This window comes from Ischnura elegans, chromosome 9, assembly GCF_921293095.1.
Source record: "Ischnura elegans chromosome 9, ioIscEleg1.1, whole genome shotgun sequence".
In the NCBI taxonomy this organism is placed as follows: domain Eukaryota; kingdom Metazoa; phylum Arthropoda; class Insecta; order Odonata; family Coenagrionidae; genus Ischnura; species Ischnura elegans.
The window spans coordinates 19,523,266-19,550,236 of NC_060254.1; the positions used below are offsets into that span (position 1 = coordinate 19,523,266).

Genomic DNA, 26,971 nt, shown 5'->3' on the forward strand with positions numbered 1-26,971 from the left:
TCGATTCCAGGAAGATAATATTTTGAAATTTGACCATAAGCTTGAGGCGTGAAGGCTGCCATACACCTGTGCCATTGTGAACTGTACATCATTAAGTTAAAAATGTATGTCTTAAACAGTTAAAGTGTTTTATCATATTAAAGGTGAGAATATATTAATTAATATTATACCAATCCGCTATTTTTAAATGAATACACTTTTTGGGCCACTTAATTGTCTTTGGCGTTTCATTTCATTCTATTCTTAAATTTTAATGGCGGAAATGCTATTGTCAAATCAATATCCCACCAATTGGTGTGAACAATAATCGATGGCATCGGGAATTGGAAATTTGAAAGCTGTGGAATTGGAATCAGTATCGAAAAAAAGGCATCGACTCATCCATAGGTAAAGACGATACGAGTCTTAGAAAAATAGGAAAAATCTTAACAAAAATAATGAATACACGTAGAAAAAAATCAATCTACATATTTAAGCTAACGCAAAATGTAAACGAAAACAGACCGGCTTTTCGGGAGTGATTTCTTCTCTCAGGTTTCATACTCTGCCGTCAATATAAACCGCACAATTATCGGGGTATTGCCTTGAGCCAAAGGCGAAGGCATGCATGCACACGGAAGGGTGGTGAACAGAGAGACCCTGTGATGATAGGCATTGAACTGAACCCAGAGCTCCCGTGTCTCCTCCAAACACGACTGCAGGGCGAAGGGCGTGATGAGACAATTAGCGCGGATTTTGGGGACTGATGACGCGAAGTGCATCGCGTGTGGCCATGCATGTGATCTCTACCCATCCAGTGAGAAGCACGCATTATAATCACATTCCGGGTACGCCCTCGCATGACGCGCAAGTTAAAGCCACTCAACAGTGCACCGCGGTATGTCATCATTTCACTTGCTTTCCGCGGCATTAAACCAAGCGCTCCAGCCTGCGGAACCCGCTGCTGCATTCATAATCAGAAGCACTACTATTTTCGGGTGGCTACGTAAACATCAAGCAGCTTCCCTCTGCCCGGGGCAGCTAAGTCGGTCCATAAAACAAGGATATGGAGCTAAACATTAACTTCCGTAGGGAGAGGGCGCGGCGAAAGCCCGTTTAGAACAGATATGGTCTAGTAAATGGAAATTTTGTATGATGGAGACTGGGTCAAGCAAAGCAAACAACTGCATTTATAAAAGAAAACATTCAACACTTATTCGATTATGGAAAGCAAAAAACATTTCATCTCAAACAGTGGACTAAAAAATAAATCCCGTTTCTCACAGTAAATGCCGCTAACAATATTTGTTTTTTCTATCTTATACAAATTAAAGTTTTAACGACTTTAGTTAAAAAAGGATTAAAATTATTCCTTAAAATTAGGCATGAAGTGAGGTCCAGAGTACATTTCTTTAGAGTGTAGGTGACTTGCAGTATTTTTCTGGCTTGCAATAATTTACACTCACTACTTAACGCTTAATAAGGGTTCTATAATGAGTCAATTATTTCTTTGAGTCAATTATTTCTTCGTAATAAACAATTATAATCAATGAACGCAAATTTGATGAAAATTAAATTGACACTGCTGTCTGATCCAACTAGCGTGTTTTTAATTACTAGACATAATACAAAGGAATACTGCGTAAAAACGCAAATCTGTCCAAATAACAGATTTTACTACTTTACTCCTTTAAAAGTTATTGACTCTGGCGTTGTTGAGTTTTTATTTAATTAGGGAATTAAAAAAACTTAGTCATCCAAGGGAAAGATTCTGGCACCAACGTCGGTTTCAAAGAAAACTTGATCACCCGTGCGGAAAAAAGCTCCTGCCGTGAAGCCAGAAACTGATTCAAAATTTCTTTATGCGCTATGCTTTTCATGCAATATCAAAGAACAGATATTTTTTCCATGAAATTGGATGCCAAATTATGGAAAATATAAGAAGAAAGAAAAATTGAATGAGATTTTCAAATCATAGAATGACGGAATTGGAGTTTCCCTTTAGTTGATTCAGCGGTGAATTAATAGATAAAATTCAATTACTTGATCTTTATTTACCTACACATTACCTTCGGCACTCACCAAATACCATGAAGAGCTAAGTTTAAAGAAGAAAGATATTACAGAATCACGAACGATGTATTCGAGCTTGTTAGTGTATTCTTAATCATACTCTAACGAATAATTATTTATTTTAAGGGTGTAAAGTTTGAAATCACTACACCACAAAACAAGAAGACTCCAAATCAGCAAAAATTTGTCAACCTAGCTAGTAAATAGGTAAAAATATTTTATTAGATAAAAATTAGCTACGTATATGCGGAAGAAATAGTTTACGCCATTGCATTCAATAAGTTGAAACTTATTACCATAACCACACTGTATCAATGCCATATTTCTTATCACCACTCCTCAAAAAAGGAAAGCATTTACAATTTAACTAAGCGAAGACATAGCAAACGGGTTGAAAGTGACTGGCCAAGTCAATTGGTATCCGGAACAAAGAGATGTTTCTTTGATATTCTATATTTTTTGTGACTATTAACTAAAGTCACACTAGCACCACAATTTATAATTATGCTTTCTGGTACTGCACTTCATACATAGCTGGAGAATAGCATAAAAATTTCACCCTGATTTACGCGATGATTGAATAAAGCTAGTGAATGGATACCAATCAAATATTGATTAAAATTGATGCGAGACGATATGATGCGAGAAAAAATACACAGCAATATTTCTTTCAACTAACGCGCACGACACTTTTTACGTCGATTCCAATATCAGCAGTTGCCCTGCATTTGGGTTCAAGAATCATTTCAAATCCTAATGCGTACGAATGCCTTGAGTAGAATTTTTAATGAGAATGAATAAATTTTTGTCACTATTTCCCACCTAAAGAAGCTTTGATAAAAATAATGGTAAATGAGCTAAATGTGTCTAGTCTAGTCAACTGGTAACTGAATGTACTTTACGCGGATCAGCCGATCTCTCCGGAAAAATTAGGTTAAACGGAAGTACTGAAGAAAGTCGTATATAAATAATCACTTGTGGAGCAATAATGGGCTCCATGATTTTCAAATATGAAATCTCACACATTTCAAATATTTTATAGCTTATGAAGCTATAAATTATCTGAAAGAAGATGCTATAAATTTTCACTATGGTTCATGCAATAAATTGATTAATATTCACTAATATAACACATCGAAAAGTTCATAGATCTTGAAGTTGGGCTCAAAAATATAAAAAAACACACATCAATTTAGAGCCACTTCACTCTTTATATCAAACGTTGAAGCAACAGTTACCGTTTATATGGCCTCAAGAACCCATTTACAACCCTGTTGTATGAAATTATTTTCACTTGCATTTTGAACACGCTCGGATGAGAAAATCGAGATGGCGCAATGGATTGGCTCCGTTTCGTGGCAAACATTTGCGAAATTTGCCCGAATTCCATCGATAATTGTCAGATATAAATTGCAGTATTCATAGGTGAATGTACCTTCAAGTGAAATAATTTAATGATGTTCTTATATTAATTTAATTTTAAGAATGGGTGAATTTTAATCACTATTCCTCACCGCTAGAAGATTTCGATGCAATGAAGGAATGGTAGATGGACAGGTGTTTCAAAATTTTCACCTCTTTGAAATAATGAATGATTATCACTGAACTTATAAAAAATAACACTATTTTATTGCAAAAGGAAATTATTTTTGTAGCCTAATATAGCCCCAGAAAAATGGTGTTGAAAAAATACTAATGTTTCTGAAGATCTACGATTGGTCGATAAAACGTAATAAATCTGTTCTTAAAGTATTGCTGTACATCATAGAAAACAGGCAGAGATGTTGCCACATTGCCAAAGTCGTAGTCATTAAATTGCATAGTGTTCCTAAGGTGTCTGGTAATCGAAGGCGGACTACTAGCACAAATTGGTTAAATTAATTAAATACACCAACATCTATACCTAATTATTTATTGAATAATAAATATGTGCTATAAATTTTAATCTCTGATCTCCACCTCTAAAATATTTCAATCCGTTGAAGGAAGCGAAGATAGCCAAAAGGTGTCTGGTCAAATCAATGAATCTCCACACCGTCTTCACGCAGAGCGAATAGTTTCAAGCGGGGAATTCAAGACATTCGAAATTACTCACTTGCGAAGCGACGTTGGTCTCCACGAATTTCAAACATTACATCTTCACGTATTGCATCGATCGATTTTCAGACGTTCCCGAGCAATAACTTAGGTCCGCATAACACGTTCCACCGGTTACGTATTCTGGTAATGCGCGAATTCCTCCCTTCGGCACGCAGAGTGCCATTGGCATAGTTCCCTAGCCGTCTAAAACCCCCTATTTCACTCGCTCCTTTATATAACCCAATCTCCCCATTCCCCATTGACAGCAAAACCCTCATCCCGTTCCTAGGCCCATGCAGCCTCATATCCCATCCCATGTCTTCGTGTGGATGAAAAGGCTTTCTCTTACAAGGAAGAATATGGAGCCCGTTTCCTTGCCTCAACGAAGGCGGAATCTCTGCATGCCTCTCTCAACGCTCAACAAACATAGTTTAACCGAGCCAAGCTTCCCTTCTAAGGTCTCACGAGGAAAATCAAATCTTTTTCCATGTCATTACTTGTGAACACATCTTTGTAACTTACATGTTAAAAAGAATTAATCAGTATTTGAAGCCTTTTTTGATGAGGAAGATATCAATCGCAAAGCACTCATTAAAACAAAGCGACGAATTCCTACCGTTGTATCGGACGAAAGTAACAAACAGAATTCGTCAACCTTCATCTCCAACTTCTTTGCCTGGTTATGAACTCAATACCATTCCGATTCAGCTTCGTAAGTATCAGGAGTTCAAGTAAAAACCCACACCAATTGAGCCAGCTATTAGCAAAATAAGGGAATAGGGCTTTGTCACAGAGGTGCAGAGGGAAACTTATAGTTTTCCTGGATACCATACTTTACAACTGCACCACCGCGTTCAATCTTTCCTATAAATGTTAGAAAGACATCTGTAATGCTTTGGGCTACAATGTCAATTGATGTTCTTCTTGAAGAAGAATTTAACACTTGACGAGCTGACCTTAGTACTGTGGATTTGTAACCCTGTGCTGACAATTTTCATTACTTCTGTGTTATTTCTTAGCAACCAACCTTTGATGTGAAGAATATCATTTTAAAGATGCATTTTGCTTTTGTTTTTTTATTTGCTTAAAAAATAAGTTAGTTCTACTCTGTTAAAAAGTAGCAAACTACGATTTTTCCAAAGATGGATTTTAATACTACGCACGTAGCAAAAATAGAGGGATATCACGAGGCGTAATATTACGCCCATAACACGCAAAGTGATAATGTTAATAAAATTTACATAATTTAAAAATATGCAAATATTTTTATGCGTAAATCATACCCCATCCACTCCTTGGTGTGGAGGAAAAGTCTTCTCGGAGCACATGGAGCTCGTTTCCTTGCCTCGGCGCAAGCGGAATCTCTGCATGCCTCAGTCAACAACCCACAGCCGTCCCTTGCCATAGTCTAAAGAAACGAAGCCTCTCTTCCGAGGCGTTACGAAGAACGCGACATCCCATACTTGTTGAAAATTGCATCGCTCTTCATGCTATTACTTAACAACATATCGTTTACTAATAGTTTAAAATTAGCAATGAATATTGCATTCTTACGCTGGTAAATCTCGATTCAATTCAGAAAAATGTAATATAGAAGCTAGAAAAAACGAAGTCATTTCCTTTCACTATACCCATCTTCTCAATCGATATATACTCTCTGTAATTTCAGTCGACTTCCCATTATTTAGCATTCATATTTTTTCCCATAGTTTGAGCAAATGTGCAGGAAAATAGAAATAGAAACTACACTTTCTGGTAGTTCTTTGCAACTCCCCAAAATGCCGCGGACAAAATGCAACTGCCTTCACACACTCGAACTGAAAAAGTCTTCATGACATGAAACATTCTGAGTTTGAATATTTTCAAATATTATATTTACTCATCAGCTTCTTGTTAGATTCATCAACAGCACAATGAGGGAAAAATATTTTCCTTTAAAATACACATAATATAGACGTTTTACTCCATTACCAGAATAATGCTTGAAATAAATAAAGTAGAAATTTAGATCACATAGCTTCACCGTAATGACGTAAAACTTTCAGGAGTGAGAAAATTTGTCAAGGAATATTACGGAATGAATTCATAATTTTGAAATTCTGAAGTTGGTTTACTCATTCAACTTTTTTATATACAACTAGTTATAGTTTGAGTTTTTCCAACATAAAGAATACATGTTTTATCGTAACCTTCGTAACGGTCTCTTTCTGAAGCTCATATTTTCTCCTAAAATATAGTTTGGTGCAGTCTCGGACCCCGATTTTGTTCAGCGGAAATTATTGAAAATCTTAAGAGGCTACGTGGATTTTTGGCTGCCCCTTATTCGCCTACGCCAAGGAGAAAACTCTGCATACCTATGTCATAACCCTACATCTTTATCTTCCCTTAATCTTTCCGAACTAGGCACCGCTCGCAACATCACGAGCAAACGAAATTTTCCTCCACCGTCCTAACATCTTTGCGAACACTAACACTACCACTTAAACACACTCAGCGATTTTACACGAATTGATGTTTCCCTTCTCTCCTCCCAGGATGTGCCAAGGCATGCCAGTCTTTATCGCGCGCCTCACGATCCTCTTTTGTCTCCTCCGAGAATTCCGATCCGGAAGTCATCCCCGAGGCACCAGTACGAGGGCGGAAACGCCGGCGTCGAAACGCGGACACACTTTTGCTCAGCACGTACATGCGATGCCGTCCGCACGGGCCCACGGCAGCGCGCTTGCCTGCTTGTTTTTCGAATTCCCATTTCCGATGTGGGTAAACCTTATCTTAACCCCGCATACGATCTTACACGTAGACACACCATCCAGAGGAAAGGAAACGAAAAAAAAAATAATGAGAGGAAGCACTTTGCATCTGGTCACCGATTCTTGACGTACCGAGACCTCTTTTTGAATTCAGCGTTCATTATTCCACGCTGATATTAGTCGTGGATTTGGAGAGGGTTGTGCTCTTCTTTAGGAAAACAATAATTGATTTTCTACAGATGAAGTACTATGTGATTTACACTTTCGATTGGTATATCTACGATAAGGTTGGTTTCTATCATCTATCACCAATTTCTCAGGAATATTTCATCGGCTGCAACTGGTGTTCTGGCCGCTGGTAGGTCCCAAACACCAAAGTTTTCTCCACTTCCACTTGTCCAAGACATTAACGGTTTCCTTGTTCCTTTTTTGTAAAAAATAACTTCGTATGTCATCTTCAGCTTTCTTCTTCCTCTTCCCTTTTCTCCTTCCACTGTTACCTCGACTGCTGTTTTTCAAATCGCCTTCCGTCTTAAAATATGCCAGATTCATTTCCCTTTTCTCTTTGCCCTCAATAATTTTATTTCCAGCTCAACTCTCTCCAGCTTTTCCTCATTCCTCACTTTTTCCACCCATCTCACTTTTTTCGTGCTTCCAAAGGATTTGTGATTGAACAATTGAGTTTTTTTGATGCTTGAATAATTATGTATTGTATACTTTTATTCATTGTTGATGGTAGAAAAATTGTTACGGAGTTGCATTCAGTGCAGCCCCTGGTACGTTTTGTAGCCAGGTGTGACATTTGTTTAGACAGTAAGACAAAGGTATTTTTGATAAGAAGACTCTTTAGTTGCTAATGTAAAATAGCAACTAAAAAGAGCATTTTTATATAGTCCCAATATAAGGACTTTACCTGTTTTCTTTTCATTTTTTAAATACAGTCCATATTCAAATCAAAAATGTAGTCTATGCAATCATTTCCCAAATATTTCACTAGCCAGCACCTCTTTCATCCCCTCTCCAGCCCTCAAGCACGTAAAATATTTTTGCATTGCATTTCTATCCATGCATTCCTAATTCTTAATTTTCTATGTTCATACTCTAGATATGTTTTCCCTCTAATCAGGGGCATATTATCATGCTTTTATGCAAAAGATATACCAATAAAAAGTACAATTCGCCCAATTTATCGATTTTCTCAATGGAGAAAATTCACATCAATGACCGTAAACAACTTTATTTTATTATTTTGAATATTAAGATTCCACTCGACATCACTCGTGCGCAATCAAGTCAACTCGTGTAGGGTATTCCTGATACTGTAACTTAAGTTTTTGTTGTGCATTTTGTAACAAAATATTTCGTTTTTAAAATCGTAAATGTTACTTCAATCTATGCATTGAACGTTGTGTTTACGTTGATGGGGAAAGAGATGACTCTGCCATGCCTGCAAACGGATGAATGGGGTGCTGAAGAATGCTCCTCGCGTGTAAAGTCGGGAGGGAAAAAGATGCCAATGATACGAGAAGCGTTTTTCAGCAAATATCGTAAAAAGCGATACCAAATCTCATATTATATCCAAATTATCTAAAATACAAAAAATCTGTAGCCGAGAGCAATGCGGTTTGAAGAAAATGGCTGCAGAAAATTGAGTGACGCGAACATGACCCACTTTTGAAGCCTACCATTTAGACCGTTTACGTTGTGTATCCGAAACTTTTGGTGTCATTTGCGCTGAAGTTTATTCCAGCTACTGCACTGGATATGTTAGTGTTAAACAATGCATACCATGAAATACATGGTTGGGGCAAGTGTTGCCGGGTTAACTTGCTTATTCTCACGTATATAAACTTGGATCGTTTACAGTCAAATCCTTTCGCATAAATACTTTACCAGTGGGTCATTTGGTTCCAAAAACGACCCCAAGTACCGACGTCAAAGAATCTATATACATGCGGTAGCTAGTCATGCATGACTTGTAAAATCTTTAAACGTTGAACTTCTTTCCATTCATTTCAATTATTCTATTTTCATGCGCATCATATGATTTTCCTTGTATCTCGAAAATATATTTATGCTTAATTCAAATTTTCATCCAACTCTTTGAAGATAAAAACTGCTGAAGTAATTACGCGAGAGTTGTGAGGTAAGATTGGAAATACGAAAAGCTCCGAAGTCTGTGATGCCGGGACCTACTCATTAACTTACAAGGGGAGACCACGTACCTTGCTCCGCCTTTTTCAATGCCGTATTTTAAATGGAATTCGGAATGGCGAACACAGCTCTGAACTGATAGTGTTTCCGTTGAATGGGCCTTAGTTTGGCTGTAATTAATTAATTTCCGAGCGGTATATTAAATAAGTGTTATATAATCCCATAATAGCATCATCCCTCCAACTGGGTCAGTTGGTCTAGTGTTTGAGCGCGTCCGGCTCTCATATGGGGGGCCCGGGTTCGATACGTTGTCACGGTAGTATGTTTTGTAGTTTTCATTTTGATCATACGGCGAAAAGTGTTTCAATAATGTTAATTGCAGCAAGCATAGGCATGAGAAAAAATTTTTATCATCACAACGGCGTTTAGGTATTCAAGCAGTGTCATAACGAGCGCGGAGATATGAGGACTACATTAGCATGGTTTGGTGTACGCTAAAATGCTAATTTTTGTATTGCTTATATTGATCAACTTCCAGATTAAATATAAAAACCACTTCTTTCGAGAGGCCCGCGGAGAGCAGCATTGTGCGTACAGATGTAATAAATCAGAAGACAAAACGAGTATAAATTACCATATCTCTCGAACACTTGTAATTCGCATTACTCCAAAGTTGACTTCAAGTACCTACATACAAAAAGAGTCATTCCGAAATATTAATTCAATTAACAAATAGGATGGAATAAAAGTTGATTAATTAAAATCAACAATTACGCCAAATGTGCATTGTGCTCGCCGCTTCCCAAAATCTTCCGCAGCTCTACAAAATAATAACAAAGGACCACCTACAAATGTTATTTCTTGGAAAAAAAACTCACTGTTATTGCCCACAGTTCATTTCTCCGCATGTTTTTGAGGATTGCAGCAATTGCAGTCTTTATATTTCCGCGTTCGAAATGACACTGCTTTAAATACCTAAACGCCGTTGTGATGATAAATTTGTTTTCTTATCCCTATACTTGCTGCAATTAACATTAGTGAAAAACTTGTCGCCGTATGATCAAAACGAAAACTACAAAATATACTATCGTGACAACGTAATGAACCCGGGCCCCCCATTTTAGAGCCGAACGCGCTCACCACTAGACCAAATGACCCTGTTGGAGAGAGGGCGCTATTTTGGAAGTATATATCGCTTATTAAAAATACCGCTCGGAAATTAATTAATTACAGCCAAACTAAGGCCCATCCAATGGAACCACTATCAGTTCAGAGCTGTGTTCGCCATTCCGAATGCCATTTAAAATACGGCATTGAAAAAGGCGGAGCAAGGTACGTGGCCTCCCCTCTTTAGTAATGCAATCTATATATGGCTTAATTATTAATGATAGCGAGAAGCAATTGCAACATCAAAGGCAAGAAATTCAACCACGGTAATCACACGGCCATATCACAATATACTTGCTATGTGATCGGTTCGCATTAATTTCACGATTTATTTATATTTTACTAATTCGATGAGAAGGTATTACCCAAGAAGCTGTGTAATAAGAATTAGACGAGTTGAAAGGAAAAAGACATTTTAATTAATCCGCATTGAAACTACTAATTCTCTAAGCCTAGGTTTCTTTCAGTACCATCGTAGTCAGTTGAAGGCCCCCTGAGGTACCTCTATTAACTTTTTTCCTTGTTCCAGATGATACCGGGGCTCATTAATATTATCTTCAACATTTAATTGATGGTATATCATAAACTAATTTTTTAGAGCAACATGGAAAGAATCATATATCCTTACATAATGCGTATAATCTGAGAATCAATATGCTTTCTAGCCATAAAAGTACCTATGGATAATTAGAAGTCATGAAAATTGTGCCATCTTAGAGGAAATAATCACTGCATAAATTTATAATTTTTCTGCTAAATATGTTTACAGGTGAAATAACGTGGATAAATTGACAAACATTCTCGAAAAAGTATATTTAACTCGCCTTTCTTTCTTTCGGGAATTCCGATTTATTAAAAAAAATATTTTAAAATAATGATCGGAAGGAAGCGTGAAATGCTTAGTTCATTAATATCCGCAATTTTTGGTTTATCTTCAGGTTCAACAAAGTTATGATGCCCTAAATATTCCAATTCAATCTATTTACACTTATGTTCTTGATTATAGAACAGAAAACACGGTGCATGCGACTTTCTTCTTGATTTCTTCAGTTTCGTAATATCTTCCTGTTATTATCGAGATACCTCATTAGAATTTTTGTATCCCGCAGAAGGGGAATTGTAGGGGAATTACCCGCAAATGCATAGAAAATGCTGGGATATTTTTATTATCTGCAAAAATATTTTTTTCAATGGATAAATGTTGGTTTTAACTTGAACAGTTGATAAAATGGAGATAGAATTGGGCAGGAATTATATAGCCAATGGAAATACCAGTTGTTACAAATTTACTGATGAAGCTTACTGATAAACCTAGATGAATGAGATATTATTAACTATCATAAAGTGGTAGATCAACTCCTTGAGAATGAAGAAGGCGACAGCTACTGGTAATACAAATGAACGACGAATTTGAATATGCAAGATATAATGTAAAATATATTTGAAGATGCTAAAAAGACACTGAAATCATGTACTTTATGTTACATATAAACAAGGATTGCGGAATCCTGGGAAAATATTAAATAAGACTAGGTTATTACAGAAATGAACCAACGAATGAAACTTGATACTGCTTGAAACACTTTATTTCACCGCAAAAAGAATCTAGTAATATATCTATTCTTCATGTGAGTATTATTCATCCATATTCCATTAGTTTATACTTTTACGTGCTACCTAGTCTGCCCTTTATAACCTACAGCTTTTGCTTTTCCCAATAAAAAAGTCATTTCTTCTGAGATAAGCCCCAAGGAGCGATATTTTTTAATGAAAATAAAACAATAGAGGCTAAAATATATGAATTCGGTAAAAAATTGAAGGTATGGCAAGGCAATGAGAATAATAAATGTTCCTCCAAATCTATAAGAGGAAAATGAGGGATATATACGCTACATCATTTCTGCCAAACAAGAATCTCACGACGATTCATGGAAATATATTACATTGGGCCTCAAAAAAAAAAAGGAAGCTAAAAAGCGATTCTTGCGAGAGAGAAAATTGGGAGAGTGCCTGAGAGAGATGGATGTCAGAAAACAAAATAGTAGGATTCTACAATGGCGTTTAATTTGACTGCAAATGTCAACCACAGTGGCTGCGACGAAACCGATGAAAGTTAAATAAATCTTTCAGAAGGGGAAAAATGAGTCATCTAAACAAAAATATTATGCCACAAAAAAGAGGTAGGAACAACCTCTCAACTTCTCCGGGAGCTAAGCGAAATTCATAGCGCACAAAATTTAGCCCGAGGATATGGAGTGTTTCTTTTTCGGATTGGTTGATACTATAGTCGAGAGAAAAGCGGGAAAAGGGAAGCGCCTGGAGGAATCCAAGAATTCCTCATTTCCCCATTGAGCGCATTAATTCCTATCCACTTACCACACTCAGTCGTCCGAGTTTGATCTTCCCAAAAAGTGCACTTATGAAAACACTTACACCATTTCTATTGCAGCGAGAGTGACCATTTTTGTGCAGCGGATTTTAGCAGCCATCCGAGCGGCGAGCCGACATAACAACATAAAAAAGCTTTAATTTAATGTTTTCATTGTTATTTAATACTCTACAACATTTATTTAAAAATGCAACAACCAATATTAATACCCGAGGCAAATCAAATGTAATCATAGGAAAATGCTTTGATTTTATGTGTTCTACAATTAATAATATTCTACAGCATTTTTTAGAAATTATATCAACCAATATTAATAATTGGGACCAACATGTGAGGCAGATGTTTCGAACTCTTATAATATGCATTACCTCAAATATCATTCCTGCTGCAGCTAGTAAAAAATTGCTGATTCACTCGAAAACTTGAAAATTGAAATAAGATATCTATGTTGTGAAAAAAGTAAAACCATCAAAAACCTAACTTTGATTTGAAATGACCCAAATTAACATACGATACATATGCTGTTCTGTAGTTACACTCGCTCACCGCCACAGGTCATTAGTCGGCGCATTGTATTTCGGCAGAGAGAAAATTTCATGGGATGTGGCGACCTAATGGACTGTGCTTCCAAAAAATGTCTCCAAATCACTCTCTCTATTATATGACGTTTGGTTAACACTAGAACTACCGGCATAAAAGTCATTTTGACTCTTCGCGGTTTTTATTTCTCTGCCCTGACTACAATTTTCCGAATTCTGACCTGAAATTCCGTGCCTTTTATTCATTTTTGACACAAAATTAGGCTTTTCGATTACAATAGTTCTAGAAAATAAAATAGTACACGTTTTTCAAAACAATCGCGAGGAGTCAAAATGACTCCATCGGTGGTTCCAGTGTTAAGTCATTTCTCTCAAGTCTGTTTTTCTTCCCGGATAAAATCATGGGGCCCAAATTTAATGCACTAATAGATTTGCAATAGCTTAAAAATTTCTGCACATCTCAGAATCAGATGACAAAGCAAATTTTCCACGCTATTTAATCATTCAGCGGAAATAGGAACCACTATTTTTAAAACTCCTATTAATCGCTCATCTGCGGTTTACAAGTTAACGATTAGCGATAATTTAAATCTGTTGCCCGATGTTTGGCGCTATGCAAATCTTAACGACCTAGTTCATTTCAAATATTACAATGGGCTAAGTAATTGACCAAAATCATGTTTTTATTTAAACTGAAAATAAGAAAATATGAAAATCGATTGGAAAATAATATTTTAAACCACCATTTTATTAGAACTGAAAAAAATTAAAATGAGCCATCGTACCATGACCCAAAATCCCACATTTAAATTAAAAAAATTGGAGAGTACATGTTCTAAACCAAAAAAGGTGGTAAACTTAATTACAACATCTCACATCAAATAATTTCTCTGTAAATATTTTTTCTGAGTCCAATGTAGTTAAAAAATTTGATTTTTTAATTTTCTGTAATTTTTTCTCTTTATTCATCATCATTTTATCTCTTTTCCAATTCCCTCAATAAAACTTCCATTGTAACACTCAAACGATAGAGCATGGACGTCTAACAACACTAAAATTCCCACACAATTAACTTTCCCCCTTAGCGTCCAGAATATTTGAATTCCCTTCGTACAATGAAGTCTTTATTACTGTATTCTCCTAATAAAATGATGTCATGGAGGAGAGATCATTTTAGTATTTTAATTTTTAAGCTACAGACTATAAGAATCCATTAAATCGGGTCTTGAGTTATTGTTAAACCAATGAACCTGTTCCTTAATTTAAATAGAGATAAAAATAGTGATAGAAATTAGTGATTAATGATAGAAATAACAATATGCGCTAAGCTATTTTTGCCCCTTCGACGAAGGAAGGCCGTATTATAAAAACATTTTTGGAAAAATTAAATAAATCTCTTAACGGAAAAGGATCTTAACGGCTTTCGGTCGTTCATAATAACATTATCGCGCACTGTATGCCATCTGTCATTCTTCTGAAAAACTAACCGCCAACTACCGCAAGCACTGTATTAAAATTGTGTTGAGTGGTTTATTAGCTGCAGCGTTGTCTATTCTCGACTTTCTCCTCTGCATTCCACATTGTATGCTCGTTAATTTTTGTTTGAAGATGCCTTCTTCCAAGATTAAAGGCTTGAATTAACAAAGCGTGGGAAAAAAGCACATGAACCACTTAAATTAAAACGACACTGTGCATTCCTAAAATCTCATGATGATTTTCCCGTTACGTAAAAAGCGACCAACCCCAAAGCTAATTTTAAGTTAATTTCTCCAGATTCTGCGTTATATTTTCTTCAAACGCCAATCATAGACGCAACGATAATAGGATATGGCGCTAACTGTTCCGTGAGGATAATTTATAGCAAATTCAATCTATAATCCGGCCTAAGGACGAATTTTCAACGAATACCACACTTCTACAGAGGGGAAAAATTACCAGATTCAGCATATTAATTACATGACGTAGTAACACAAAGATACCATTTATGCTTTACCTCACTGTAGGATTACTTTAACGCTAATATATTTTCATCATATCAGTCATCTCGTATGAAATTTTACTGTCTGATTGATACTAGCAACAAAATTTAATTTTCCATGATATGATTTTAGCTATTTCCACTTGAGCTTTAAGCATTCCAGGAGAATAGGTCCTCCATCCCTTCTCCGACTATTCCTTGAGCAAATTAATTCCCATCCACTTACCACACTCCTCCGACGCGAAGTTCGATCTTTCCGAACCGTGCGCTTATGAACACACTTCTACCAAATTTCTCCAAATCGCTTTACCCATTTTTCTCCTTCCCCGATCTTTCCCCTTCCCTACAATCTTCTCCCAACCTCTCCCTATATATAACCTCCCAACCTCCCCTACATATATATATATTTCCTTCTTCTTGCCTCACCCCTTACCCGACCACCCCCTCAAACCCCTCAAGAGACGAGCGGAAAAGTCTTAAATCCCGGAGAGACGCACATTAAAGGTTAGGGAATCCTCTCCGAGCCATGAATCAACGGGACAGGGTCGCGGTTGCTCCTCCCCATAAACTTTTCCTTTTCCCCGCCTCAAGCCCAACTTTCCTCCACCCCCTCTCCTCCTCCACTTCATTCACTCTGCATACTCTCCCTAGATGGCGTTCCAAAGCTTCGCCCTCTTAAGTAATCTCTTCCCACTAGGTATTGCTATTATGGGTAGAGAGATTTTAGAGTTCTGCGCAACTCATGCAGAACCGTTAATCATGGTCGATCGCAAAACAATTAGCTTCACCTCTCAATAAACATTATCTTAAGTTGCATTTCTACGGTAGTAATTTTTAAATGAAAGTACGCAATAATTACAGCCATCTTTCCATTCTCTATATGAATTTTTCAATTATTCAAGCACAAATATTAGTCTAAAGCGTCAAAAATGTTGCCACGTTAAATTATTGCTTTCGTTAAGAAAAGGTAACTTGAAAAACAGAAAAAATTAAAACATAGTATCTATTTAATAATTTAAAATTTCCATATTGTCCCCGAACACAAACATTAATCCGAATTGGACATTTTTATTCCACAATGGACCAAAAAGAGGGAGGGGTGGTCATAACTGTGATTGGATGCGCACGCATTTATCAAACACTGCCAAAAATCAACAACCGTAATGAAAAATATCGGAAGACCATTTCGTTTATACGAAATGAAAGTACCCACTTTTAGTTCTTACCAATCACGGCACATTCCCTTAGGAGACTTAATACTTAATACCACGAACTTAATAAAATACAAAGAAAATCTGCACCATTCGTCAATAACTATTACGAGCGTACAGAAAACGTTACACAGATGTTAAAAGATTTAGGCTGAGAGTCACCAGAGACTTGGAGGCTGCGCGCCAGGCTTAGATTGCTTGAGCAATTGAGAATATAAATCTTTCAAAGTGACACGGAGAACACATGTTAGACCCCCACTTTATATCCAGATTTTCAGAAACTATTAATTACGAGAGACATTTTGCCGAACACATAGAGATTCATTTTTCTCCAGAACAATAACGGACTTCAATACCTAGTTGCTAGGCAGAACATCGTATCTAGATTTATTTTCTCTTTGTTAACGGAGAGTGTCCCAACTTTACTCTCCCGCCAAACGCCTATTGAGGCAGCTTGCGGGGTAATTAGCATATGTTGATTTGAGTGCCAAATGGTATATTATGTCCACAGATTAAAATCATTGGTAGATAGTCTTCCACTATAATTAATTTACGCTAACATTTGTATGAATTTGTGCTGACAAATTTCTTCAACAATATTTTCGAGGTATCATTGTTAACTGCCAAGGCCACATTGCCAATTACAGAAGATATGTTTTTTTGTAAAACATTTAATACCACGTACCCATTGATAATATTTTTTATGTGTATCTTATATGCTGTTGTTACCTCGAGAACTCCTATGTAAATATGTATTAATATACTAAAACAGGTAGTAAGGCGCATAACTTGCAAATAATTACGTTGATATGAAGTAAATGAATCCTTATGTTCGTCTGTCAAAGATAATATTTCGTCCACAATTTAAATCTATTGATGGACAGACTAACGTTTTTAAAATTACGTCTACACGATAGAATGACAATTATTTGTCTATTGTTTCTATAATATTTCAAAGAGATTATCACGTGGTAATGTGATTGCATGTGACTTCAAAGCCGATTTCCTAGCTGAATATTTATTCCAGTTGCTTTTCCCCAATTGTCTCTTTCTCTCTACTCTTCCTCTTTTTCCTTTTCCTCTGTATTCGTATTCTTGAGCCAAAAATTCCCACTTTTTCCTTCCTACAGATCAACTGCCTGAAATCTCTTAACCCAGTTACCACCCAAGGGAGAGGGAAGCAAAGAGATAGATATACAAAAAGACGGAGAGTAAAATGTTATATTCATACAACAATTTGGGAATGCAGACATTTAAATGGATAACCTCGTGGCATATGAATACAAAATGCAAGCGTGTTTTGCATCCAGTTTCATGAGTCTGCATACTCTAGTGAACCAAATATGTATAAAACTCGATTCTGTATGCGCGTTCACGCCGATATACATATATAACGCGTTTTGATACATAGTATTTTCTCATTAAAGCCGCCCTCTGTTTTCATGCACACAAATTGCAATGCACCATACTCAGATACGAGATATTCCACTTTTCAACTTCCCACTATATAATCCCAACTTTACTTATTTCATAAGCTGATACCATGCTGGAGAAAACCTTTGTCTCTCAAGAAGCGGAATATGAACCTCATGAAATGAATCTCAAAAACACCGTGTTCGACACCTGCTTTATCAATGAGAGAAATACTTTAATTTGTGATTAGTTTCTCGGAGGAAGTTCTTATTTAAGAACCGCACGGTATAGGGACTTATATTCAATATCATTACAGCTAGAAATGCTAAAATCAGGTGCATAAATTTTCGAATGGATAGGCAAAGGAATTGAATTTACCGTGAACTATAAGGGATGTAATTTTTTTCCGGCAAACAATGGCAATGAAGATTTCTCGGGTTTCTTCAGAAGATCATCAGCTAAGGCAGCCCTAAAAATCAGACGCATCTATTGCAAATCTCATAAAAAAAAATTATTCTCTCGAAGCAGTAAAATACAGCCATTACTTAAGATGATGAAATTTTGGACTTTTTTCCATGTATAAATTGGCAGTGATTTTTCTCGGGTTTTACAAGGAAGTTTTCCATATTTACTTACAACTTTTCGATGAGCGACTGGCCCATTGCCTTCAAGACTTTAAGAATCCAATGCCATTTCATTCGGACGTAAATCGGGTTTACATACAATTCACCGCGGCCAAAAGCGGTTGCTGTCTTTTGATTGACTGTAAGTCCTTACGGATTTTAGGAGGCGGTCTCATATCCTATTTTACTAAAATCGCATCCATTTAGGACTTCTTTAAAAATAATTCGTTTTAAAAATTTTTTACCATTTTAATATCATATAAATATATACTCCACTCTTCAAGTGGGAAATAAATTGTCATTATTTTATAGCCTTTGCATCCATTGAAAATATTGCTAATTGAAGTGAACATCCCAATGATATCTCATTAAAATTACTCTTAGATTCCTTTAAAAAATTTATATGAGCTATTATCTAATTAATGTCACATTCAAAGTCAAAATATGTTCTTTAATGTCAATTTAATGGAAATAATGAAGCTGTCGGCTGAAAAAATTCAAAACTGAAACTGTATTCATTAATCATCTACATTTTTAAAACCACCGAGCTAATTAACGTTATTCTTTTACCAAAAATAGAAATAAGTGAATAGTTCCGATCAATGTTTTTTTAATTGCTGACATTTCATTTCATAATCATTTGTTTTTAATTTCACATAGATAGTAGTAGCTTTAAAAGGGTCCTACCCGACAGAATTGTTACTTTTAGTTCGAACTCCTTCCAGCCTTATCGAATTTTCTGTAATTTCTCCGCTACTCCAACCGAACATTTCTTGTTTTCCGTCACCATTTCTTACTTGTATGGCATATTATTTAGAGGAGGCGTCCGAAATCTGAGATCATTTTCACAATAGGAAAGAATAGGAAAGGAAGGGTGGAGAGAAACCCGGCGTCGGCATTAGCCTGCTCTTAAGGTCCTAGCCACGCGGTACATTATTGCGTACGAATTAATATCTCTACGCGTAAACGAATTTGGTAGACTGGAACGGAAAATGTATGGTGGCATGAAAAGGAGTGCAATTTCTATTTTCTGTTCATATTCTAGCACAAGTTTTGAGGCTACAAGATACATTTTCGCATTAATTCAAACGTGCATATATTTTGACACTTTCTCGCGCAGGTTGACGTACCTTGTCGGTAGACCTTAATTAAGGAAAGCGGCAAGCGGACCGCGATTTAGCGTCCCATTCGACGGACGGATTGTTGAACTTGCGGTATCCTTCGTAGACCACTCAAGCAGGTAGGCATCGGGAAGTGTCTGACCAATCTCAGCTACCAACGGGACCCCACCACCTCCCAACCACCTCCCCCCATCCTTTACCCCCCAACCCCTCTCCCATTTCCGCCGACTCATAAATATACCCCTCCCATTTGCATGATTGTATATATATATGACTTCTTGACGAAAATATGGCATTTTGTACCTGATGATAGCGAAGTAAGGTCGCTGAAACGCGTCGTACTAAATAAAATTACTGTGGTCATGCACTAAGTTTGCTCTTCATTTATCATTGTATCATTATGTTCCACAACATCTCGCCGAGCACCGTTGAATACATCTACCAACGGGATTTGAACCCGAGCCCAATGGGTGGTAAGCCAACACTATAGAAACCAAACAAAACCATACCAACCGAAACCCCTCATTCGTTACATAATCAGGAAAAAGGCCCGTCCATCATCTGTTTAGTCCCTTTCAGTATGACATATTTTTCTCCTGATGCAATCCTTTAGGGAGTAAATCCAATAAGATAGTGTAAGGAAGGAAGTATGAAGAGAAACCCTACGCCGGCATTACACGGCTCTCAAAGCTCTGGTCACACGATACATAATCCATACGAATTAATTCCTTGCTGCATGTTCGGATTTGGGGAACCACAACGGAAAATGCACGATCGCATCAACCAAATTAAAACATGTTCTATTTTCTGTTTATCCATTCCCTAAAGTTGGTTGGTTACAAGTTGCATTTTTGCATTCATCCAAATGTCATGCATTTTGGCATTGTCTAGTGCGGATTAACGTACATTGTAATTCGACCATAACGAAAAGCGGCAAGGGGGCAACGACTTAACGTCCCATCCGACGGACAAATTTTTAAGCATGAGGTGTCCCCCATACTCAAGCAGGCACGGATAAGGAAGTGTCTGACAAATCACTGACACCGCCTAGATTTGAACCCGGCCCCCAAGGGTGGCAAGCCAACACTATAGCAAACCAACCAACCAAAACTCCTCATTCATTACATAAGCATGAACACGCCCCGTTCATCTTCTGCCTAGGCTCTTTCTGTCTGATATATTTTCCTCTTGATCCAATCCTTTTATCACCGAATAGTCCTCTTCCCTCGCCTCAAGGCGATCCAAAACACGCAATCCCCAAAAGTGGTCTCTCCTTCTCATCCTATATTCTTGTTCTCTATGCTCCTTCCCTTCACTTCCATTTCCAATGCCTGTCAGTATAAGGCTTCATCCCCAAATAGCACGCATGCATCACATTCGTCTGCAGCTCTAAACGCGTGTATTTGGGTCGAATTAATCATTTGACCCTCGTGGCAGGTCGTTTTAATCACCTGCAAACGACTGCACACCCGCGTTGTTGTTAATTCATGTTCAGCAATTATTTACGAGCAGTGATCCTCATTTATCACCAGGAAAACATCCACTCCGAACTGCTTGGAGAAATATATTTATAGGGAGATGCACGTACACCTATTTCCTTGTTCTTTTCGATATCGTCTCTTTTCCTAATTACTATCGAGACATAATACAACAACAGTTCGAAAAATCATCTCACTCATTTCCATGTCCTTACTATTTGTTGAGAGTTTCTCCTTGTGAAGCTAGCACTAGTGTAGGCTTGCGTTATTTCCAAAATGTAATTTTTATAGCGTTTGTGAAGACGCCTGTCAACATATTATATAAAATCTGAACCAATAGACATTCAAATTTTTAAGGCTTGATATCACTTCCGCAGAAAACGTAACTCTTGAAAACTATTGCCAGCGATTGGTCTTCGATTTTTGTAAAAGACTATATTTTATAATGCATTTAAAAAAACTTCCCTGACGCTTATTTTGAGTTTTTTTTTGGTAACGCCATGCATCGTTATCAAGGAAAATCGCTAAAATAAACGTGAGCATTTTAAATTGTGCGGCTTGTTTCAATCAAGTAAAGGGTTTTGTGTTTTGCCAATTTAATACAAAATTTTAAGTCATTGCAATACATTTGGGTTCCGATTTTTGGGGTCGAAACTACACGGATTTTTGTCGCAAAACGGGATAAACGTTAGTGTTCTGTCAATTTTTCCCCTGCGACGCTGACACAGAGGAAAGCTTATGCAGAGCAGAATTTACGTTTACTTGTCTCTCTAAGGTAAGTAAGAGATAATGCACACCTTTCAACTTTGAGTTTACCGCACAAATTCACCCTTAACTTAGGATGTACTGAAAAATTAAAATTCACCATGCCGAAGGTAAAGTAAAGACTGAATCCAACGATCATTTTTTTCCGCCCTTCAAAGCCATATCTACAGCGATAGCTGCTCAGGGACAAAAAACTTGATGGCTCGACCCATCTTTGAATCACTCGGTCATTTTGCTATCTCTATTTCCATCGAATAAAACAAAGGAGCATCCTCATGTTGACCTCTAAATGTGTTGTCTCCCAACGCGCATTTAAAAGGGTTTACACAAATCGCCGCTAGCGTCGCTGTCGGACGAAGTGATCCGAGCTTCACGGGAAAATAAAGTATATCTACGGGTATCAACTTTAAATTAAACACATATTCAAATAAATTCAGAGGTAAGGAAAGAAAGGCATAGGAACATATGATAGAAAAAGAACGAGGACAACGGTGCTGTGGTAGATGGAAAAAGCCAGAAATCAGAGGGTAAAAATGCTACCTGATTGGGATCAGTAAGGTCCCAGTCAGGTAGATTTCTGGCTTTTTCCAAATATAGGAAAAAATAGGATCGCATTGTACTCATCACCGCGCCGCGGACATTTTTGAAAAACAAATTTAAATGCGACCAAAGCGACGACAGAAATCAGCCTTCTACGGGGTGGAATCGGGCCCCCTTTATGCGGTCTCCTTCACTTCTTCCGTCGCTTTCCGTGTTTTCAACTTCCACTCCATTAGAAGGCAAACTTGGCGCTAAAATCAGTGTTAGCGGCCGTTATTTCAGATTGTGTAAAAGACGGTGCCAGCGATGGTTTCAGCAACGGAGATAAAGACGTGCCAAGGAATGGAAAAATGAATGGAACTCCTATTCCCTGAAGAAATCGCGGAAAATATTTTCTTGATACGTTCATTATTCTGCCATCATTGGAGTAATCGCTAGAGTTATCACTCGAAAAGGACGAAAGAAAAACCACGTGAATCAGGCTTGAGAAAATATTAAATCACGATTGTTGACGGCGAGGTTTTTTGAGAATTTGTATTCAGCCCTATTATTGTCTAATCAAGCACTTCAGACGACACTAATGCGAGAGCGCTTGTAATATAACCTTAGCCTCATTATTCTTCTTCATAAAATTTCGCCTCTCGCGAGGATAAGAAGAAAATTTAGCCACAAATATTTAGGAATATTTTTGAAACCCGGAGAAAACAAACGAAGATATACCTTTAATAAAACACCCATTAAAATTCTAGTTCAGCAATTAGTGATTTAACTTCAAAAGTAGCGCAATTTAGAACTGAAATTTAATTTTACTAACACCTCACTCAAGAGATTCCAAAAAAAGGCTGGCTCGGATAGGTGAGGGTTGCACCCACCTCATCGACTCGCAGACGACAGTTTCCAAAAATGGTTATAAGATGCCCAAAAAGGGAACGAAAAACAAGCTTCTTCTGGACGAAAAGGTGCCTCAGATATGCAGTCCCTATGGGAGGAACTTAAGCAGGAAACCCATTACGAGCTACTCGCACGACTCCACTCAACATGCCAATGGATCGGTACCACACAGCCTAATGTAAACGGCCTGAACGGCACAATTCGCCGTTAGCCGTGCACATAGAATGCATCCGTAGCCTGTGATTCCGACCTGAGACAGAAATGGGCATTTTATTTTGGGAGGAACTCGGATATATCAGCTGCTGTCTCTTCTGAGACGCAAGTTACTTCAAGTGCAATGAAAACTAAATTATTAAAAGTTTTAATAAAATTTAGTCTTAGATAGTACTTCAAATGCTGTTTCCAAGGGCAAATTTTAGCATTTTTTTCCATGGGGAGCCCCCCAATTTCACTGGGGCCTATTTCAAAGACCCTGAAGACCCAAGCAGAATTACTGACCCCGACTTTTTAGAGTTCACCCATGGTAATATGGTCAGCGGTAATACCACTTTCCAGATTTCATCCAGGTCCAACTTTGATCGGAAATATTCTTGAGAAAAGGAATATATTTCACTTTTAAAGAGAAAGCCTTTCCACTGTTTATTTTAATCTATTCATCTACTCAAAAAAAGCAAGAACAGGAAGGTAAGCGATTGATTAAACGTCAGATTCGCGCGGCAGGCAACAAGACACCGTTGGGTATGAACGGATTTAAATTCGGGAGAGCATCCCGGCCGTTCCGATGCCGTACCAATCCGAGCCGATCCGTTGCCGTACTGATCCGAGACGTTCCGTTCAGTTCCAGTCGTTCATAATGGGCTACCCACCTCCATTGCCCTCCACGTTACTCTATCAAGCCGAGTCGTGTCGCGCTGAGCAGTGCCGTTCCGGCCGTTCGTAATGGTTTTCGCGCTTTAAAGGGGCCCAATATGGCGGAGGAGCGCAGCTGATAAATAAAAAGAGGGAACGAACCATTGTCCACCGTGTCTCTTTCCCTTATACATACTGTATCCCATCCGCACGCTGTTTTCATGAGCCCATTATACATAGAGAGCCTGTATGAGCATCTATTTTTACAGCCAATGCCCGTTTTTAGTACCATTCACTCCCTCTTAGAAGTCATTCCGTATCTCTTTTTTCCTGGTCCCTTATCGTCAAGAGCCCTTTGAAACCTTAAAAGAGTTTCACCCTTAAAGCGATGTCTCCCTCGCGTCGTAAAACTGGCCCAAACTCCTTCGCCCCATAAGCCAACCCTCTTGCCTTGGGCGCACCTCATTCCAGCTCCTATCTTCACCCTCTCTAACATTTACCCTTCGGCTCTTTCTCATTTCCGTCTCTACTCCGAAAGACGCGAATAAAAATAATTACGGCCTTCTTATAAGCCTTGCCGCTGTCTCAAAGAACAGGCAAAGACACTCGTTTGAAGCGAACATCTCAGCTCAAAGGCTCCAAAATGTAGGAACTAGTGAACGTGTTTTAGGAGCTTAAAAGCATTTTTCTTTTTGTTCGCAAAACTTTTCCAGTGTAGATATCTCGACTACTCTCCATTTCATTGCAATTGTACGTAATAATGAGCCCAATTATACTGGTCTAGCTGTATTTTACTGTTTTTTAATGGGAAAAGTTGACAAGAAGGGATTTTTTACATCCTGAAAAAATTTAGGAATGATACCAAGCTGCAGACATATTAAAGCTGTCACGGTAGCACCGTTAATATTACGTCTAAGAGGAATAATTCATGCCCAGACACCGTTTTACACTAGCGTTAACCAAAGAAAGTAAGGGTATGCGGAATCCCACTTGTAGCGAAATATTAGACTGGTACCATAAAATTCGTAATAAACTCAGCATGGTAAATGAAACAACGTCGTATTTTCCTCACGGTTTTTTACTTATTTCGATTAATTCCAACAGATGTGTCATTTTTCAAGTGTAGGAGATCCAAACAACATACATCTTTCATTGAAGGCTTTTACGTATTTCCATGAGGAGTAGGAGAAGGCTCAAGCCGAGAGGAAGGGGGCATTTAGGATAGGACCGAGGAGGCTGTGTGGAGGAAAGTGGGAGTCCTATTTCTTTAAGGAAAAACAAAATAGCCTACCCAAATATTATAACTCAGCATCAATTAATAAGACTATTAAACAGTCTAACATCACAGAAAATATTTAATGAAATTTAAAAATGAAGATGGGTATATATATTAAAAGAAATTTATAAAAACCATTATAAAGTTTTTATAGGTATTAAATAATTATTTAAAAACAAACTACAAATGCCGATCCGTTCATTACACATGTTAGCTAGTTATAATATACCATGTGAGAAGATTTAAAGAAGTTTAAAACCATTCTATTCCACAAGAATTTGGTAAAATGGAATTTTTTTAAATTTACGCAATTTGTAAGTAATTTGCTTTAAGAGTTTTATCGAACATACGATATATTAACGGGCTTAAATCACTGTCATACTGATCTGTCTCAATAAGGTGTGTTGTAAAGTATAACTTGTAAAAAATAACAACGGTTCATAGTTGGTTTGTTCTCCTCAACCGATTTATCTATCCGTTTGCCCTGCATAATTACCCTAAGCCATAGAGTGAGCCTTCATCGATTAATTTATCTCGCCATAAACCGATATACTGTACTAATAGTAGTACAGCATATCGGTTTGTATATGATGCTGTATGTTAGTATATGATGTAGGGCTCCTAGGGAACTAACAGCAGAGCAATGAATGTCCTTTTTCTCATTTCTTCCAGAGTCCTCATTTCGTCGTGACCTTGAGGGGTGGAGATGTTGAGGGCATCCCGCGACCCCCTCAGGAAGCTAGTGGCTAGAGGCAGGGAGGGAGAGACATGAGCTATGGCCACGAGACGCCGTCGGCGCTCCTTCCCCGCCCTCTTCCTCCCCCACTGCCTCGGACTCCTTCTCGCCATCGCCCAGTTCACACCGAGGCATCGCTGGGCGTCCTCCGCGGCAGTTGCTGCACTGATGCCCGAGGACGCAGCCGCGACCGCAGGAGGCGATGCGGGCAACCTTGGACAACATAATATCCTCGGTTCTGACATCATGTCACAATGGCCACGGAATAACTCGATAGAAAATGGTGAGCAAAATCTCCTCGCATAACCACAGCTAGATAAATGGCTTAGACTAACTTACATATAAATAAATTTATTTGAGCGGTGTCATTTCGAGCGCGGAGATATGATGACTTACTAGCAAGGGTTGGTGTGCGCTAGAATGTTAATTTTTCTCATTGCTTATCGTGATCAACCTCAAATTTAAAAATGAAAACTACCTCTTGCGAGAGCATATGCCATTAAGGTTGACGGCGAGCAGCAATATGCGTGTTGATGTAAGTGTAATTCACATTACTCCAAAGGGAGTTAATTAAAAAGTACATGTGCACAAAAAGAGCCATGCCATAATATTATTTCAATTAACTTAGAGGATGAAATGAAACTTTATTATTGTAAATCAACAATTACGCCATATGTGTCTTTGATTATACATACAAACTCCATGATGGCGATAGAAAATTTCTCTCATGCATATGCTTACTGCGATTAAATTAATGAAATACTTGTCACCGTATGATCAAAATTAAGATTCTGCATTACTGCCGTCACAAAGCCTTGAACTCGGGCCCCCTGGGTGGCAGTCGACGATGCTCGTCATTACACCAGCCGACCCATCTGTTAGGAGGCGCGCAATTATGGACTTATAAAAGGCTTGTTTAAATTGAAAATTAAATACTTACAGCCAAACTAACGCCCATCC

At 37.8% G+C, this 26,971-nt stretch overlaps 1 protein-coding gene across 1 annotated transcript in view; it reads left to right on the plus strand.

The window, feature by feature from the left end:
• Positions 1-26,971, plus strand: part of LOC124165930 — a 113,306-nt gene that overhangs the window by 16,810 nt on the left and 69,525 nt on the right. Inside the window, exon 2 of the mRNA XM_046543468.1 lies at positions 25,948-26,294. Within this exon, the coding sequence (XP_046399424.1) occupies positions 26,051-26,294 (244 nt within the window). The 5' untranslated portion in view covers positions 25,948-26,050. The remainder of the gene's footprint in view (positions 1-25,947; positions 26,295-26,971) is intronic.